We start from the raw sequence: 12,643 nt of genomic DNA, 5'->3' as shown, positions 1-12,643 counted from the left end.
GGGGACCACAGCCCCTGCCCAGGGCTGCTCCAGCACCCTGCAGGACCCCCCGGGTGCCCCGTGTCTGCGTGGGGAGGTGCAGCCTCGCTGAGGGTGGCTGTGCTGGGTCTGCTGGGAACACTTCCCCTTCCTCTGCTCCTTCCCAGCCTTTTACTGCCTGAAAAACAAATGCTGAACCTCCAGGACCACCTGGGCCAGCGCTGGGCTCTGTGTTCAGGGCAGGATGGAGCCAACAGGTCACTCACCTCACTGCTTTGCTTCTGTTCCAGTACCGAACTGTTATTGTCCCTGTGGTGAAGTCTCCCGGCTTTCCCAAGATCCCAGGGAAATCTCTCAGTTTTATTTACTTTGCACCTGATGATAAAAACCCTGAAATCCATCAGCCTGTTCTCCTCGAGCTGACACCAGCCCCTGAGATGACCTACAGGACCCTGCCCGGGACCAGCAACGAGATGAATGTCCTGGGAATCGTCATCTTCTCAGCCACCATAGGTACCTGCTCCATAGAGGAGGGGGCTCAGCCCCCAGACCCAGCTGGCCAGGCTGGGCAGCAGTGCTGGCACCCTGGGGTGGTACCTGCTGTGGCCACTGTGCTGTGCCTTGAGGCAGGGCTGCTCAGAGGGAAGAGGTTATTTTAGCTCTGACTGCTCAAGTCCCTGGGAACTGGGCAGAGCATGGAGCTGGTACCAACCCCTTCATCAGAACCACCCATAACGGAGCTCAAGCAAAGGTGTCAGGCACTGGGAAGGCTGGTTCTCCCCATAGGAACCTTCACAGCCCAAGCCTGGGTCCTGAGGCTTTTCAAACTGTCACTTTTTGTGAAGTCTGCTGAAGGGAGTTGTCGCTTCTGCAGAGGTTACCAAGGGCCTGAGCCCCTCACACCAGCAGGTCCAGGCTCCCTGAGCAGGTGAGAGCTGGGGCAGGGCCAGGGCCTGCCATGAATGAATGGAAATTTATACCAGGACTTGCTGAAGAAGGTGAGGAAGCTTCTCACCTTGAACAGGTGCAGCCCCACAGGGACAAGGGGCTTGGCAGCAATTTCAGGGAGGGAGAAGCAGCAGAGCTTGGATGGAGGGAACATGTGCAAGGGACAGGGAGGAAGGTTTAAAGGCAAGAAAGTCAGAGACTCGTGGATGGTTCAGGTTGGAAGGGACCCTTAAAGGCCATCTAGTCCAACCCCCCTGCAGTGACCAGGGATATCTGGAACAGATCAGGCTGCTTAGTGCCCCATCCAACCTGACCTGGAATGTTCCCAAGGAAGGGGCACCTGCCACCTCTCTGGGCCAGTGTCTCACCACCCTCACTGTACACAAGTCTCTTCCTTATCTATCATCTAAATTTCCCCTCTTTTCGTTTAAAACCATCACCCCTTGTCCTGTCTCTTATCATCCCATTGTTCCTTGTAATGGGAAGGAGGAACTTGGAGCTGCCTCAGAGTGGGAGGCAGGACACGGGGTGGAAGGCTGAGCAGGAAAGGGAGGGAGAGACGAGTCAGGAGGGAAAAGAGTAGGAGGTGATGAGATGAGCATGGGGACAGGATTATATGTAGCCTAAGAGGTGAGGACAAGGAGCTGGAGTTGAGTGTGTAAGGAACCCAAAAGCCAATTAGAGGATTTGAGGGGTGGAGGTGGTGGAGCCAGCACAGCCCTGGAGCTCCCCAGCCTGCTGGGGGCCGGGGGAGAGTGGCCAGTCCTACAGGCTGTGACACTGAGTGTCCTCTTGGTGCCTGGAGGAGATGGACACAGTGAGTCTGGGCAGACAGACCCACTGTGAGGTCCTCAGAGGACAAGGAGGTGCCTTCAGCAGACCCAGTGGCCACCAACACCCGCAGAGCAGGCGCTGAGGGAAAGTGTTGAGCTCCTGCCCCCAGGAAACCTGCCCTTCTGCAGCCCAGCCAAAGGGGGGAGAAGCTGCTTTTCTCTTCTGAGATTACCAGGCCCCTGTCAGCGTGGGTGTGAGGATCAGCCCCGGGCCAGGACGGGCTGGGAGGCCACCTGGGCCATCCCCAGCCACTCAGCCGTGCTCCCAGCTTTGCAGAGGGTGGATCAGAGCTCCCCGAAGGTCCAGATGGGCAGAGCATCACCTGTCCTGGGGATGGGCAGCTTGGACAAGGGCACTCACCCATCTGCAGGTGGGAGAGGTTGAACCCATGGAGTTTGTTGGCAGCAAACAGGAGAGGGATGAGGAAGGCTGGGGAACACGGCCCCGTGTGGGGTATCAGGACCAGCTCCTCCTTCCAGCAAGGAAGCTGGTTGAGATCAGCAAAGGGTATTTGTGTCCAAGACCAAAATGCTGGTGGGACTGAGACCAAGGCATCTCCCCCTGCAGCACCCACTGGCTCCCCAGAGTGGCTCTGATGTGGATGGAAACCCCCCCAAAGCCCTCACAGCTCCAGCCACCTCCACGGCCTCTGACAAGGGCAGACATCCACCTGAGATTCACAGTTACCTGAGGGAAACTGTCCACTTGCTGGAGAGATGTTTCCAAATCTGGTCTGTAGGACGTGGAGAGAAATTTATTTCTTTCAGACCAAGTTCTGGCACCAAATCCTGCTCCAATACCCACAGAGCTGAGATTGAAGCATGTCAAGCTCTGGCAAATGACCCCAACTCATCTCATTTCTCTTCTGATCAAATCAAGAGATCCAATTACCTGCCAAAGCTCTCTAGGAGGCCTCAGCCCTGAAGAGGGATGAGAAGGACAAGACCAGATCCTGGCTGCATTCTTGTTTTCCAAGCTAAGGCAGCCACTTGTCTCACCTATCCGTTCAGTGCTTCAATCATGTCCCTCAGCACCACATCTCTATTTCTTTTAAACACTTTCAGGAATGGTGACTCCACCACCTCCCTGGGCAGCCTGTTCCACTGTCCAACCACTCCTTTGGTAAAGAAATTCCTTCCAATCTCCAGGCTAAACCTCCCCAGTCACAACTTCAGGCCATTTCCTCTGGTCCTGTCATTATTCACTTAAGAGAAGAGCCCAATTCCCACCTCTCTGCCACCTCCTTTCAGGCAGTTGCAGAGAGCAATGAGGTCTCCCTTCAGCCTCCTCTTCCTCAAACTAAACAATCCCAGTTCCCTCAGCCTCTCCTCACAGGACTTGCTCTCCAGACCTTTCCCCAGCTTGGTAGCTCCTCTGGACATGTTCCAGCAACTCCACATGGACCACTGGGCTGGAAACTAAGACGGGCAAATATTCCAAGACTCCTTTTCCTTTTCCTCAGTGGGTTGGGGGGAAACCCTCAGCAGGGAAAGCCACAGGCTTGAGCACTGGCCAGTTTTGTGCTGGCAGAGAAGAGGGCACCAAAACCCCTCCAACCACTCATGGATTTCTGCTCTAATATTCCTCCAACAGAATGTTTGGAGTTGGAAGGGACCTTAAAGATCATCTAGTTCCAACCCCCTGCATGGGCAGGGACACCTCCCAGCAGCCCAGGCTGCTCCAAGCCCCATCCAACCTGCCCTTCAACACTGCCAGGGATGGGGCAGCCACAGCTGCCCTGGGCAACCTGGGCCAGGCTCTCACCACCCTCACAACAAAGGATTCCCTCCTCATGTCCAACTTAAATCTCTCTACTTTCAGTTTAAAACCATCCCCCTTGTCCTCTCACTGCAAGCCCCTGTAAAAAGCCCCTCCCCAGCTTTCCTGGAGCCCCTTCAGGCACTGGAAGCTGCTCTAAGGTCTCCCTGGAGCCTTCTCTTCTCCAGGCTGAACATCCCCAGTTCCCTCAGCCTGTCCTCATCAGAGCTGCTCCAGCCCTCAGATCATTTTCATGGCCCTTCTCTGGGCACGTTCCAACAGGTCCACATTCTTCTTGTGCTGGGGGCACCAGAACTGGACACAGAACTCCAGGTGAGGTCTCACCAGGGCAGAGCAGAGGGGCAGAATCACCCCTCTCCATCTGTGGGCCACAGTCCTTGTGATGCAGCCCAGGATGGAGTTGCCCTTCTGAGCTGCAACCCCATGTTGGTGGTTCATGTTCAGCCTTTGACCCACTAGGACCCCCAGGTCCTTTTCCACAGGGCTGCTCTCAAGTGTGACCTCCCCCAGCCTGTGCTCATATCTTGGCCCAGGTGCAGGACCCTGCACTTGGCCTTGTTGAACCTCATCATGTTCACCTGGTCCAGGTCCCTCTGGATGGCATCCTGTCCCTCTGGCACATTGACCACACCACCCAGCTTGGTCATCAGCAAATTTGCTGAGGGTGCTCTCAATGCCACCACCAATATTGTTAATGAAGATACTGAACAGCACTGACCCCTGAGGGACACTGGTCACCGTTTTCCATCTGGACTTGGAGCCTTTGACCACGACCCTCTGGCTGTGACCATCCAGCCAGTTCCTTATCCAGGGACACCTGTGTCTGACCACTTGGCTGGATCCTTCCTGACACACCGTGGTGTTGCCACCACCACGATACAGCCCATGAGCCTCTGCCAGAGCCACCTGTGAGGAGCAGCTGCTCAGCAGGTCCAGGAGGGACCGGGATCTGCCACCACCCTCAGGGGTGCTTCACCCAAGTGGTGTGTGGCTCTTCCCCCTCCAGAGCCAGGGCAGGGATGCAACATCATCATCACACCTCAGCTCACGACCCCACCAAGATTTGTCCTTTGAAAAAAATCCATTTTCATTTCCCAAGCTACATTCAGCTTTTATTCCCAACCAGCAGAAATGATCCACCTGGAGAAGTGCCTCCTCCAGAACCTGAGCAGCAGTGAAGGGTTTGCCACCCACCTACCTGTGCAAGGAAGACTCCAAATCTGGGACTGGGGCTTGGTGGGGTTTTTCAGGGAAAAGGGCAGATGTTTGTATGTCCTTGAAGCAGAGAATGACCGTGACCTGCAAGAGCATGTGGAAATCTGCAGGAAGCTTGACTTGCTGTGAGGTTGCCCAGTGAAACCCCTTATGTGGCCACCAGGGCCTCAAGACCCTGGGCAGGACACGTGTGGCACCTCATGTGGTGCTGCTGAGTGACACAAACCCATGTGCTTGGTTGCAGGACTTCTCCTGGGAAAAATGGGGGAGCGGGGGCTGCCGCTGGTCAACGTCTGCCAGTGCCTGAACGAGGCAGTTATGAAAATTGTCTCCATTGCAGTCTGGTAAGACTGGTTTTGATGGATTCATTTATTTTCTTACCTGCTCTCTAATGCCAGTTACACATCTCCAAGTGTCCCTTGTGAGCACTGGGTTGGTTTTGGTGTGACTGTAGTGACTGTTTATTGTGCTGCATCTTCTGAAATCACTTTTTTAATGCTTATTTTTTGCAGGTACTTCCCCTTTGGGATCGTATTTCTCATTGCTGGAAAGATCCTGGAGATGGAAGATCCAGAAGTGATAGGACAGAAGCTGGGACTATATGCCCTTACAGTAGTGACAGGGTTAGTCATCCACGGACTCATCCTCTTACCTCTGATTTTTTTCCTCATCACCAGGAAAAACCCCTATGCTTTCATCCAGGGGATCCTGCAGGCCCTGCTGATCGCCTTGGCAACATCTTCCAGGTATGAAAACGTGGCTGAAATAAAGAACCACAGAACCATTCTGGTTGGAAAAGACCTCATAAGGTCATCAAGTCCAACCGTAACCCAACCCTGCCAAGCCCAGTGCTGAAACCACGTCCCTCAGCACCACATCTTTGCACCACAGCTCTGAAGCACCTCCAGGGATGGTGATTCCACCACCTCTGGGCAGCCTGGGCAGTGTTGGGTAACTCTGCCAGAGATGAAGTTTTCTGGGAGCAACCTGGTCTAGTGGGAGGTGTTCCTGCCCATGCAGGGGGGTGGGAACTTTAAGGTCTCTTCCAACTCAAACCTTTCTATGATTCTATGAAGTCCAACTGCTCACCCAGCCCTGCCAAGGCCACCACTGCCCCACGTCCCTCAGCACCACATCTACAGGCTTTGAAACCCCTCCAGGGATGGGGACTCCACCCCTGGGCAGCCTGGGCCAGGGCCTGACAGCCCTTTCCAGGAATTGTTCCCCAGATCCAATCTAAACCTCCCCTGGCACAACCTGAGGCCATTTCCTCTGGTCCCATCCCTTGTTCCTGGGGAGCAGAGCCCGACCCCCCTGGCTCCAACCTCCTCTCAGGCAGCTGCAGAGCCAGCAGGTCTCCCCTCAGCTCCTTGTCTCCAGGCTGAACCCCCAGCTCCCTCAGCTGCTCCTGCTCACACTTGTGCTCCAGCCCCTTCCCCAGCCCCACTGCCCTTCCCTGGACATGCTCCAGCCCCTCCATGTCCTTGGACACAACGTCCAGTCCTTCTGAATCCTTCACTGAAAAATCTTAAAACCACCTCCTGTGTATCCCAAGGTCTTCTGAAGAAAAGTACTGTCTACTTTGATAAGATTTTATTTTATCTACTTTCTTTTCATTGAAAAATGTTCTTTATAACAATGAAGAATCTTTACATTAGAAACTACTTTCCTTGCTGAAGACACAGCTTGAAATTTTCTGAGGAGAAGCTGAGGGAACTGGGAGTGTTTAGTTTGAGGAAGAGGAGGCTGAAGGGAGACCTCATTGCTCTCTGCAACTGCCTGAAAGGAGGTGGCAGGGAGGTGGGAGTTGGGCTCTTCTCTCAAGTGAATAATGACAGGATCAGAGGAAATGGCCTGAAGCTGCACCAGGGGAGGTTTAGCCTGGAGATTAGAAGGAATTTCTTTACCAAAGGAGTGGTTGGACAGTGGAACAGGCTGCCCAGGGAGGTGGTGGAGTCACCATCCCAGAAGTGTTTAAAAGAAATAGAGATGTGGTGCTGAGGGACATGATTGAAGCACTGAATGGGTAGGTGAGGTTATGGTTGGTGGATTTAGGTTGTGGTTGGACTTGATGATCTTCAAGGTCCCTTCCAACCAGGATGATTCTATGATTTAACTGGGCAGAGTTTTTTTCTGACCTTTCTGAGGTTGCTCCTTCATACAACCCAAATAAAATCACCTAGGATTGGTCCTTCTCCTGCTGCTCTGAGCTCCCTGCTCTCTCCTGCACTTGGCCCTTGGGGTCTGTCACCCCCAGGTCCCAGCAGACTGAGCTCTGGGGTAGTGGGAGCCTTTTGCTCCAGGGTTCAGCCCAGGACTGTCTTGGAGACAGTCTGGGAGAGTTGGGGTGTTCAGCCTGGAGAAGAGAAGGCTCCAGGGAGACCTTAGAGCAGCTTCCAGGGCCTGATGGGGCTCCAGGAAAGCTGGGGAGGGGCTTTTCATCAGAGAAGACAGTGATAGGACAAGGGATGATGATTTTAAACTGCGAGAGGGGAGATTTAGGTGAGATATTGGGGAGAAGTCCTTCAGTCTAAGGGTGATGAGGAGCTGGGATGGGTTGTCCAAGGAGGTTGTTGATGCCCCATCCCTGGAGGTTTTTAAGGCCAAGTTGGACGAGGTTTTTTGCAGCCTGGTCTGGTGGGAGGATTCCCTGCTCATGGCAGGGGGGTTGGAGCTTGGGGATCTTTAAGGTCCCTTCCGACCTCTATGAAGTTCTGCTGCTGCACTTCCCCTCGGCGGGGACGGCACTGCCGTCACCTTGGGTCCTACTCACCCAGCTCAGTCACACGACGGAGAGAACCACCAACCCTTTCTTGCCCTGCAGCTCAGCAACCTTGCCCATCACCCTGAAGTGTCTCCTGGAAAACAACGGGATCGACCGGCGCGTGGCGCGGTTCGTGCTGCCCGTGGGCGCCACCATCAACATGGACGGCACCGCGCTCTACGAGGCCGTGGCCGCCATCTTCATCGCCCAGGTCAATGAGTACGACCTGGACCTGGGGCAAATTGTGACCATCAGGTAAATGTTTCCTCGCAGCAGCTGAATTGTTTGTCTGTTCATCTATTTTATCTATTTAATTTAGCTGTTAATCTGTTTGGGTCTATAGACGCGGTGACAACCTCTGGTGCTTTGGCAGAGGTCTTGCTGCAGCTCTGCTGGGGAGCTGAGGAGGAGGGAAAGGTGCTGCTGGGGCTCCAGGGAGAGCTGGGGCTCTGCACCCACAAACCTGCTGCTCCATCACAGGCTTTGCCTGGAGGGAAAAGCCAGAGGGAACCAAGAGCAGGGGCACAGCAGGACAGCACCTGCACTGCAGACGAGTTGTCAGAGCTGAAAAGGGTCTGTGCAGGTTCAATTCACTCCCCTTCAGGAATGGATTCTCTTCATTTTACAAGCAGGGAAATCAAACACCTATCTAGATAAAAAAAAAGAATAAGAACAGTTGCAAATAGTTAGCAATTTTATGCACGGGTGATCTGCAGTGGATTGTGTGCCAGCACCAAACCTGCTGCAAGGCCTTGGCAGGGGTTTGGGGCAGCACCAGGAGGTGGAGTAAAGCAGATCCAACCCAGTCCTTCCCTACAGGAATAACTGACTTTGCCAGGCAAACGTGCTTGATCATTTTATTTTTTCTGCCCCAAAAACCCCACCACAATAATTGTGCAGCCACCTCCTTAGATCTCAACAACTTGCGTAAAGGAGGTTGTAAAGAGGTGGGGGTTGAGATGCTCAGTGAAGTTACAAGTGATAGGACAAGAGGTAATGGCCTCAAGTGGAGTCAGGGGAGGGTTAGATTGGATGTGGGGAAGAATTTCTTGCCCGAAAGGGTTGTCAGTCATTGGAACAGGCTGCCCAGGGCAGTTGTGGAGTCACCATCCATGGAGGGATTTGTCATATAGAAAAAGGACTCAGGGATGTGGTTTAGTCCAGGACTTGCCAATGTCAAGGGTTGGACTTGATGATCCTAAAGGTCTTTTGCAACCAAGGTGATTCTGTGATTCTCCTGCAGCATAACAGCAACAGCAGCCAGCATTGGGGCAGCTGGGATCCCCCAGTCGGGGCTGGTGACCATGGTGATCGTGCTGACCTCGGTGGGGCTGCCCACGGACGACATCACCCTCATCATCGCTGTCGACTGGGCCCTGTAAGTATCAAGTTATAAAGACATCAAGTTACAGCAGGAGCCAGAGCCTGGTGCTGCATTTGAAGCAGCTTTCGTGGAGGCCAACAGAGGATCCCAGGATAAGGGATCACAGAACAAGTGTGAGATTCTTCTTTTCCTGATTATTTTCTTGAAACAGCCCATGATAACTATGGGCAACCAGTGGTAACTCTGATAACTACAGGCAACCAGTCTCCTGAAGGAGTGTTTGACTGGGGGTGTTCCTGTTTGGAGGTGCCCATCACTGTCTAATGCCTCATTAAGGGCTGCACGTGGTGATGATTTTCAGCCACTCTCTCAAGTAAGGTCCCCAATTTGAAACATCAGCTTGTCCCCAGCTTCCACCTAAATGATCTGATTGTACAACACATTTGCCTGAAATAAGTAACAAAATCTTGGGTGAAAAACATGTACATCTATGCTTTTAAGAGAACAAAAAATGCTACTCCCCTCCATAGCAAGAGGTAGAAAAGAAGGAATCATTACTGTGTGAGGCTGCTAGTTAATGTATTCAATGGAAATACCTCAAGTCTTTTTCTCCAAGCTGTCCTCTCTGAACAGAGGAGGATGGACAGCACAGGAGTCAAAGCAAAGTGCTGGATAGTGTGGGGTTTTTTTTTGTGGAATATTATCCCTGGAAGAGGATAAGGTTGGTAAGGCTGGGTGAATCTGCCTTCATACCAGGAGCAATTAAAATTTGAGAGAAAGGTGTTAATAACAACAAAAGAACAGCAAAAGGAGTGGAAATGTGTAATTGTTTAGGAAAACAGAATGTTTTGCAGGGCAAAAAAACCTCTGAGAAACTGATAATAAACCAGAAACCACAGGTAATTACTTACAATATCTGCTAATCCAGTTTGGCACTTCTGACATACAGGCACCTTCACCATTTATAAGTAGAAAGCAGAGAAAAAAAGATGTCACATCAAAACAGTAACAAGGTCAAGTAGGAGTTGGTTTGCACCCCAAACCACAGCAGAAAATGAGACAGTTCTTGAGCAGATGTAGCAAAACCCCCTCTTGCACTTAATAAGCAACTTCCCTCTCAAACCCCTATGTCACCAGAACTAAAACATCACTGGAGCTTCTGAAGGTCAGGGTGACATTTTCCAAGGGCTGCATCCAACACCAAGTCCATCTTCCACTGAGACCATTTTCATCTTGGTGGATGAAGATCAGGTTGAGCTTGAGACAAAAAATGATGCTTGATTACATTTGTCACAAACAGAAGTCAGGCAGGTGCAGTTTGTGAAATGAGCCAGTTTAAAGTACCAAGCTTGAAAAATGAAGCAACTCAGGTAGGTGAAAAAAGACAGACCCTGACTTCTACACCACTGACACGTGGCTTTGTTGGTTTGTCCTTCACAGCCACAGTGGGCAGAGAGGAAACAGCATCAAGTATCCTGGCTGCTTTTTTCTTTCTTTCACAGAAAAGGAAGTTTGATTTGCAGGTGAAGCTTGCAAAAGCAGCACACACCACCAGTTCAGTCTTTGCAGGGTCCTCAGCACCATCACCTGCTCCACTGGGCTGGCACTTCCAGCTGATGGGAGAGCTGCTGTGGCTGGAGAAACAGGACTTTTCTCCCTGAGAAGCATCTCAAGGAGTTTTATGACTCACTGAGGCAGCTCCCTCCCACATGGAGCTAAACTGATGCAGATCCATCCATAGGGGAAGGAGCACAGGCAGGTCTAGGCACTGACAAGCTCGAGGTGACAGCACTGGGCTCATGGGCATCACACGTGGCACCTTCTCTCTGCATCTGCAAGACCAATACTGCTCGTGTCTCCACTTGCCATCAGCAAAACCAGTGGTAGCAACTTTAGGGATGGAGGCTGACATGTTTCATAGCCAAAAAAGCCCCCGGGCAGGGTGGCTGTGGCCACTAACTGCATCCTCGTGGCTCCCTCTCCTGCAGGGACCGGTTCCGGACCATGACCAACGTCCTGGGGGACGCCCTGGCTGCTGGAATCATCGCGCACGTCTGCGAGAAGGACTTTGCCCCAAAGCCCCCCGTGGTAGGTACAGCTGGAATGGGAGAGCAGAGGGATGCAGAGACACAGAGGCTGCACAGACACAACACACGGGCTTGCTCAAGACATTAAAATGGTCTCTTTTTTCTTTGCTTTTTGCAGCAAGGGGCGGGCGGCAGCGCAGACAAGTGCCCCTCTGCAGAGACCTCCCACCTGCACCCCAAAGACAACGTGATTGAAATGATTGAAGAAACTTTGTTGGATCCAACAGCTCATTATAACATCTGTCAGGTGTAGATCACAGCATTCGCGCTCCCGGGAATGGGACCTTGGTGCTAAAGACTGATATTGTGTAGGTTGTACAGATGCTCCGTGAGATAAAGGCCTTACTTGGCACAACAAAGCCCTCCCTGTCCTTTGAAGCTTGGGGGGCTCTCCAGGAAGCCCCTCAAGAGCAGGGCTGGGGGGAAGGGACCCCACTCCTCCTCACAACTACGGCCATGGTTGTACCAGCTGGGATTGGCAGGTTTTATGCCTCATTTTTTCAAGCCCAGCTCTTTCTGAAAGGTAAGGAGGTGAGCAGGGGTTAGAAAACTGGACTAGATGAGAAAGCAGTAGAGATGGGAGAAAAATCCAATACCTGAGTTCAGCAGCTCCTACCTCAGGCCAGGCTGCACAGGGTAGGGTTTTGTTCTCTGGTTTATAGAGATTATTTTATTTTTTTTAATAATTGCTTTATATTTATTACTAAGTTCTCATCTAAAAACTAAGATTAAGTGAATTTTTGTCTAAAGCTCAAAATCCAAGGTGGACATAACTGGATTTCCCAGCTTTTCCACAAAGATTCACTGGAGCTGCAGGACCAGCTGTACACATGGATTTACTGGCTGGTTTATTACAGTGAAACTAATTGAACAGCTCAAGTTGCAACTGCCTTGATTCTCCCAGCTAAGGATCTGCCCCTAAGTTCAAATTCCAATTACAGCCTTAAAATCCAGACTTCCCAGGGCAGCCTTCTCCACAACTGCCTTTTACACCCAGGATTCTTGTCACTAAATTAATTTATCTCTCCAAACACCATCTCACCTCCTTTCTCTTGCTTTGTCTTTAATGCCACAGTGTTAAGACTAATGGAAGCAGCTGAAACTCCCACTAACACCATTTAACTATTCTCCAATTGCACAGCCAGGAAAGCATTTTCCTGTGCATGCTGGAGTCAGGGGCTTTAAAATATTTTCTAATTTAGAACAGTAATTCCACTTTCACCAGATGAAAAGCAAAAGTTATTAAATAACATAAAGCAGCCTTTGCACAAAAACTAGTCATCTTCTCCCTGTTAACTTCAAGAAGCCCTCAAAGAATCAGAATCATGGTCAACTTGAGGTACTGCTCTTAACTTTGGCCTTTCTTACACTCTCCTCCTGGGTTGATTAGGTTTTTCAACCTTCTTAAAATATCACTGTCCCACCAATCTTCAACAGAAGCAGTTCTGCCTTTTGCAAAGAGAAAAATAATCACATTTCAAACCAAAGAAATCTCTGGAGCAGCTCAGGTCACCCCTCGCTCCCTTGGTCATGTCACCAGCTGGATGCACAGGACACAGCAGTGGCTGCAAAGCCCAGGGCTGGGGCTGTTCCCCTGCCCCACAGAGAGCTGGGGCACACAACCCCCCCAGGAGGCTCCAGGCAGCTTCAGCTTTGCTGCAGGAACCCCAAAAACCCCCTTCTAGCCAGTCATCTGCAACTCCCAAACTACAG

At 51.6% G+C, this 12,643-nt stretch overlaps 1 protein-coding gene across 1 annotated transcript in view; it reads left to right on the top strand.

The window, feature by feature from the left end:
• The window catches only part of LOC104393886 (excitatory amino acid transporter 5-like), a 25,607-nt gene extending 14,424 nt beyond the window's left edge, over positions 1-11,183 (top strand). Inside the window, exons 5-11 of the mRNA XM_010003411.1 lie at positions 270-492; positions 5,000-5,099; positions 5,268-5,501; positions 7,580-7,774; positions 8,763-8,897; positions 10,832-10,931; positions 11,049-11,183. Of these exons, the coding sequence (XP_010001713.1) occupies positions 270-492; positions 5,000-5,099; positions 5,268-5,501; positions 7,580-7,774; positions 8,763-8,897; positions 10,832-10,931; positions 11,049-11,183 (1,122 nt within the window). The remainder of the gene's footprint in view (positions 1-269; positions 493-4,999; positions 5,100-5,267; positions 5,502-7,579; positions 7,775-8,762; positions 8,898-10,831; positions 10,932-11,048) is intronic.
• The last annotated feature ends 1,460 nt before the right edge of the window (positions 11,184-12,643 follow it).

The sequence above is a fragment of the Chaetura pelagica genome, unplaced genomic scaffold, assembly GCF_000747805.2.
Source record: "Chaetura pelagica isolate M959 unplaced genomic scaffold, ChaPel_1.0 scaffold498, whole genome shotgun sequence".
Lineage (NCBI taxonomy): Eukaryota > Metazoa > Chordata > Aves > Apodiformes > Apodidae > Chaetura > Chaetura pelagica.
Note: the sequence above shows the minus strand (reverse complement) of the source record. Positions and strands in the feature narration are given on the sequence as shown.